Consider the following 6933-nt stretch of genomic DNA (forward strand, 5'->3'; position numbering starts at 1 on the left):
ATGTTCAGGCCTTAGCCAGCCAGTTTGTGAGATTGGATCTTTCGGAGCCAGTCGGGTTCTAGCTTGCGTGGTTTCCCGGTCTTCCTTGTTTGATCATATCCGGAAGTGTCAATATGATGACCCTTATTTTCTTGTCCTCAAGGACAAGGTTTAGCACGGTGATGCCAGAGATATGACTATTGGTGATGACGGGGTATTGAGGATGCAGGGTAGATTTGTATACCCAATGTTGATGGGTTTCGGGAGTTGATTCTAGAGGAGGCCCATAATTTGTGGTATTCCATTCATACGGGTGCCACGAAGATGTACCAGGATTTGAGGCAGCACTATTGGTGGAGGCGGATGAAGAAAGATATAGTTGGGTTTGTAGCTCAATGCTTCAATTGTCAGCAGGTGAAGTATGTGCACTAGAGATCGGGTGGTTTGCTTCAGCAGATAGAGATTCCTGAGTGGAAGTGGGAGTGGATCACCATGGACTTCGTAGTTGGACTCCCACGGACCTTGAGGAAGTTTGATGCCATTTGGGTGATTGTGGATCGGCTGACCAAGTCCACACATTTCATTCCTGTGTGTACTACATATTCTTCGGAGTGGTTGGCAAAGATTTATATCCGGAAGATTGTTCGTCTGCATGGTAATCCAATTTCATTCATTTCAGATAGAGGCACTCAGTTCACATCACGGTTCTGGAGGGTCGTACAGCATGAGTTGGGTACTCGGGCGGAGTTAAGTACAGCATTTCACCCTCAGACGGACGGATAGTCCGAGCGCACTATTCAGATTCTTGAGGTTATGCTCTGCGCATGTGTGATTGAGTTTGGAGGGTCTTGGGATCAGTTCTTGCCATTGGCGGAGTTTGCCTACAACAACATCTATCAGTCCAGCATCCAGATGGCACCGTATGAGGCTTTATATGGTAGGCAATGTAGATCCTCGGTGAGTTGGTTTGAGCCGGGTGAGGCTAGATTATTAGTCACAGGCTTGGTTCAGGATGCCTTGGAGAAGGTTAAGGTGATTCAGGATAGACTCCGTACAGCTCGGTCCAGACAGATGGGTTACGCGGACCGGAATGTTCGTGATGTTTCCTATATGGTTGGAGAGCGGGTTCTTCTTCGGGTTTCGCCTATGAAGGGCGTTATGAGATTTGCGAAAAAAGGGAAGTTGAGTCCGAGGTTTATTGGTCCTTTCGAGATATTGCGACGTATTGGGGAGGTTTCTAATGAGCTTGCCTTACCTCCTAGCTTGGCAGGAGTTCACCCGGTATTTCATGTTTCGATGCTCCGTAGGTATCACGGTAATCCGTCGCACATGTTGGATTTCAGTTCAGTTCAGTCCAGTTGGACAAGGATCTACCTTATGTTGAGGAGCCAGTGGCGATATTGGACAGGCAGGTTCAAAAGTTGAGGTTAAAGAATATTGCATCAGTAAAGATTCAGTGGCAGGTTAGCCGATCGAGGAGGCTACCTGGGAGATAGAGCAGGATATGCGCAACAGTTACCCTTATTTTTTTACCACTTCAGGTATGTCTCTATGCTCGTTTGAGGACGAACAAATGTTTAAGTGTAGAAGGATGTAACGACCCGGCCGGTCGTTTTAAGAATTAATGCCCCGATCCCTTATTAACTATTTTTTTCGTGTTTGTTTCTGCTATTGTGAGTTGCCGAGAGGATTTATTTGGAGTTTCGGAGAGTTTTGGGACACTTAGTCCCTAAATGAGAGTTTAAGCTTTAGAATTTGGACTATTGTTGGAGCAGTGTAAAGACGGCCTTGAAATGGAATGTCGTTGGTTCCGTTAGCTCCTGTTGGGTGATTTCAGGCTTAGGGGCGTGTTTATATGATGTTTTGGAGGTCCGTAGCTTATTTAGGCTTGAAATGCCGAAAGTTGAATTTTTGAAGTTTCTGGTTCGATGGTGAGATTTTTATCTAAGGGTCGGAATGGAATTCTGGAAGTTGGATTAGCTTCGCAATGTTAAATGTGACGTGTGTGCAAAATTTCAGGTCATTCGGACGAGGTTTGATAGACTTTTTGATCGAAAGCGTAATTTGAGAGTTTTTGGAGTTATTAGGCTTGAATCCATGGTTAATTCAATGTTTCAATGTTGTTTTAGGTGTTTTGAGGATTGGTATAAATTTGGATAGTGGTATATGAGTTATTCGTACTTTTGGTTGAGGTCCTGGGGTCTCGGGATGATTTCGGATGGTTAACGGGAAGTTTGGACTAGGGAATTTGCAGCTGAAGCTGCTGAGTTTGCTGTCATAACTGCACCTGCGGCTTGGGGACCGCAGGTGCGATCCCGCAGAAGCGAGATCACTGCCGCAGATGCGGCCAAAGGTGAAGCCAGCTGAAATCGCAAAAGCGGAGGGTATGTCGCACATGCGGGACTGCAGATGCGAATTCTGGGTCGTAGGTGCGGAGAAGGGGACTTAAATGAAAACCGTAGAAGTGGTCCCCTTGACCGCAGAAGTGGTAGCGCAGAAGTGGAAATGGACCGCAGGTGAGAAAAACCTAGGTCATAAAGTATAAAAAGATTTCCTTCGCGAATTTGGGTTTATTTTCATAAATTTTCAACGGGAAGAAGCTTTGGGGAGCATTTTCAAGGGAGATTTTCAGAAGGATTCATTGAGGTAAGATCTTTAGTTCTTAAGCTCGTTATTGTGGTGATTTTTATCATTGTAAGCATGAAATTTAAAGGAAAATCAGTGGTTAATTGAGGGTTAGGGCTTTGTTAATTGGAGAGCTTTGAGTGGTGATTTGAGGGACCATCTGAGGTCCGATTTTGGTACTTTTGGTATGACTGAACTCATGAGAGTGTGAGAATTCCAAATTTATAAATTTTACTCGATTCCGAAACGTGGGCTCGGGAGACATTTTGGTCATTTTTTCTAATTCCACGTATTAGCTTAGAATTAATTAGTAGAATCAATTAGTTGGAGTTATATTTACATTATGCAATTGATTTGAATTGATTTGGGCCATTTGGAGTCGACTACTCATGGCAAGAGTGTGTTTCGGGTTGGTTTTTGATCCGGTTCGAGGTAAATGGTTTGTCTAACCTTGTGTGAGGGAACCCTCTTAGTATTTGGGATTATTGATATTTGAGATGCCTTGTACGTGAGGTGACGAGTGCGTACTTGTGCTAATTGTTGAAAATCCTGTTTTCATTAAGTAACTATAGCTGTGTTTCCTTTCTTGTTTATACTACTTGCAATTTAAGCCTACTGTTAGCTTAGGAAAGCATGTCTAATTGACTTAATTGCTTACTTGCTCAACTGCCTTATTTGGATCATGTGCAGCATGCTAGGTTAGAAATATCTGTTTTATCTTGGTATGAAATTTGAATTGAATTGAATATTCTTCGTGTTGCTGTTGTGTGTTTACTTTGGGACTACGGGACGGTATCCTGAAAGATCTCCCTGCCTGTTTACTTTGGGACTATAGATTTGTATTCCGGGAGATCCCCCTACACTTTTATCTTAAAACTACGGGACTGCACCTGGTAGATTCTCCCAGTACTGGGCATTTACATTTGGGACTACGAATCGGTATTTCGGGAGATCCCCGCGCATTATGAGTTGGACTACGAGACGGCACCCGGGAGATCCACTGGATATTTATATTTGGGAATACAAGGACAGTATCCTAGGAGATCCTCGGTTGTTATCTATGTGTTGAGCTGTATTTCTTCCGTGATTATTTTATCTCTGTTGTAGTTGGTGTTGTTCTTACTACCCTGTGTTGCTTCTTACTGTTTTGCACTTAATTATACTGTCTTATTCTATACTGTTATACCTTGTTTTTCATCTAACCTCAGTAGGGCCCTGAATTTTCTCGTCACTAACCGACCGAGGTTAGGGTTGGCACTTACTGAGTTCCCCTGTGGTGTACTCATACCCTTATTGCGCATGTTTTACATGTGCAAATCCAGGTACTTCGACTCAGCCCTCCTACCCTTGAGGCGAGGCGATTCTCCAGAGACTTCGAGGTATATCTGCCGCATCCGCAGACCGAGGAGTCCCTTTCCATTCTCCATTATAATATCAGCCCTTCTATATTTACTTTTGTTTATACATTTTGGATTTAGACACTTGTATTTATTCAATATCTTGTGATTTCATGAGATTCCGGGTTTTGGGAAATGTAGTTTCAGTTTGAGAGTTGTATTGTATATGCCGAGCGGCATCTTAAACGCTTCATTTTGATATTTTTCTACAGTTTTGGTTAGTTTTAGTCCCTTGTTTTCTTTTCCGCAATTTGTTAGGCTTACCTAGTCATAGAGACTAGGTGCCGTCACAAGAGTTCACGGAGGGCGAACTTGGGTCGTGACAGAATCAAAATAAAAAGACAAAAAAATTATTTATTATGGACCGGAATTGGTATTTACAAGGCATATTTATAGGCATAGGAGATTAGAAAATTGTGGTGGTGATTTAGAAGACATAAGTGGGTAGAAATGGGCACCCAGCCATAAAAATCATTTACACCATTGGCACCCACACTAGTCTCTTCCCTGCACTATTAACATTCAATTATTTAGGGGTAGGCCTGTCAAATTTGGCCCAAACTCAAGTGACCCTCCAACTCATTCATAATTGGGCTGGTTAATGATCCACTCATTTATTGAGCTCAATCAATCTTGACCTAACTCATCTCAATCCATTTAAAGTTGGGCTGATTTTTAGCCCAAATTGATCCATGAGTAATTTTTCAAATTATCTTAGAAATATTTTGTTTGTTTGATATGTTATATATGACCATAACAAAAGAAAAAAAAAGTCTTATTTAGTAATTATATAATTCATAAGAAAACAACACATATTAAGTAAAACTTGATAAGAGTTGGGCGGGTTGGACTATGACCTAAATTTTAGCTCATCTTGCCCCAACCCATCTTAGCCCAAGTAACGTTTGGACGGGTCATTTAACCCATCCAATTATTGAGTCAACCTATTTTGACCCGCCCAAAATTGGCCCAACCTGCCATTTGACACCCCTATTTAGGGGTATTGATTCAAACAAAAAAAGTCTTGTAAAATTTAAGGGATTTTTACAAATAAGTACAAAAGTCGAATAACATTTACATGGTTTTGCGGTTTTTTTTTTAAAAGACAGTTTTATAAAATATATACAAATTCGGACGAAATATTCAACTTATATATAATTTCATATAACTTTTTGTTGTATAACTCCAGTCAAAACATATAACTTACATACACCTTGCATATGAATTTTTTTGTTGTATAAAAATTTGGTTAAAACTTACAACTTACATACAATTTGCATACAACTTACGTAGAACTTGCATATATACAACTTATTTATATCTTCCTTTTCAATTTCAATTTGAAATTCCAACGAAAAGCAACTCTAACTTTTACCAAACTCTCTCAAAATTGAGATATAGATTCCAAAGGATATTCTCAATTGTTTGCAACATTATCAAATTCAAACAAATAACAGTTTCTCAAAATCTAAATTTAATTATATTGGGATATGAGTTCAATTAATTGAATAATATTTGTGTCCTTTTCTAGATTCTGTATTCATTCTAGGGTGTAAATAATGTCTGATCTTATGATTTTGAGTACCAAAATTCATCACTAAAATATATTTTCGGCTTGGGTTTGCTTGGCAAGAGAGATATATAGAGAGAAAATGAGAAATATTCGAGCCTAAAATGCGAAAAAATAAAGCCTCATTCATTACATTGTATACAATAATTAAATATAGTTATATAGGTAGTTAAATTGGAATCTCCATAATAGTGGTAATTAGGTTTAAAATTTTGCGGTAAAAATTCTTAAAATAAACACCTAGCAAAAAAAAGGCATTCCGGTAAACAATATTGGGAAGTGTGTTAGGCTAATAGAAGGAAAAAAAATTTAAAAGAGAAAAGCAATAAATTGCACAAGACAAGATTTTCGTGGTTTGATATTTTTTGTCTACTCCACGGCTAAACAAAGAACAACTCTTTATTAATTGAAGAGAAAGAAGAAGTTGAGAGATGATTTACAATTGAGGAAGGGAATGCCTATTTAGGTAGAGCATCTGCTGAATTTTTTTCCCAGTGAATGTGATTACGAATAGGACGACACCGCAAATTGCGCGTCAAATTATTCTTTCACATTTGCAGACTGTCAACTTTGACTTTTTCACATTTTCTTTCTTCTTTTTTTTTTCTCTGCCTTCTTTTACAACTTTTCTTTTTCCACGCTTTCTTTCTTCTCCTTTTCTCTTTATCTTCTTTTACAGCTTTTGTCTTCTTTCTTTTATTTCTTTTGCAGCTGGGTTTATTCCCTTCAGTCTCCCCTTCAAACTCATATATATCAAGAAAGAAAATTTAAAAAATTGTTATTCTCTGGTCTAGCCTTCACATTATCAATCTTGAAGGCTACATGTGGCAATGCACCATCTCAGTTTGTCAACACCGACAAGTTTGGTCAACATGTCTGACGAGTTCTTTGATCCTGATATCTTTTGCAGGGAAAGAGTTCCTTCACTTATCAACTGTCGAATATGATGATACCTCAACTGGATGTGCTTTGATCTTGCATGAAATACTGGATTCTTGGCAAGATGAATTGCACTCTAGCTATCGCTGAAAAGCTCATAATTGTCCTTCTCCTTACCTAGCTCTTTAAGAAAGTTCTTGAGCCAGATTATCTCTTTTCCAGCTTCTGAGGTTGTCGTGTACTCTGCTTTTGTGGTAGATAGAGCAACACTTTTCTAAAGTCTGAACATCCAGCTAACAGTAGTACCACCTAAGGTGAATTCCTAGCTTGTGGTACTTTTGCGACTATCCAGATCGCCACCTAAATTTTCATCAGTAAAACCGTGTAATATAATATTTTTCCTTTTAAAACAAAGTGCCATACCTAAGGTTCCTTTGAGATATCGCGAAATCCATTTTACACCTTCCCAATGCTCATTTGCTA

The 6933-nt window shown here is 39.4% G+C and overlaps 1 protein-coding gene across 1 annotated transcript; it reads left to right on the plus strand.

Annotated features, from left to right (window-relative positions):
- The first annotated feature begins 1050 nt into the window (after positions 1-1050).
- Positions 1051-6600, plus strand: LOC138880943 (uncharacterized). The gene is made up of 4 exons (XM_070161130.1): positions 1051-1260; positions 1323-1442; positions 6283-6286; positions 6482-6600. The coding sequence occupies exons 1-4, from the start codon at positions 1051-1053 to the stop codon at positions 6598-6600; spliced, it is 453 nt and encodes a 150-aa protein (XP_070017231.1).
- Positions 6601-6933: the final 333 nt, after the last annotated feature.

This window comes from Nicotiana sylvestris, chromosome 11, assembly GCF_000393655.2.
Source record: "Nicotiana sylvestris chromosome 11, ASM39365v2, whole genome shotgun sequence".
NCBI lineage: Eukaryota > Viridiplantae > Streptophyta > Magnoliopsida > Solanales > Solanaceae > Nicotiana > Nicotiana sylvestris.

Bases quoted from the DNA above. Each gene is read 5' to 3' on its own strand.
- LOC138880943 (XM_070161130.1), top strand. From the start codon at position 1,051: ATGGGTTACGCGGACCGGAATGTTCGTGATGTTTCCTATATGGTTGGA. The intron at 1,261-1,322 runs GTATTTCATGTT...GTTGGATTTCAG, and splicing joins GCTTGGCAGGAGTTCACCCG to TTCAGTTCAGTCCAGTTGGA.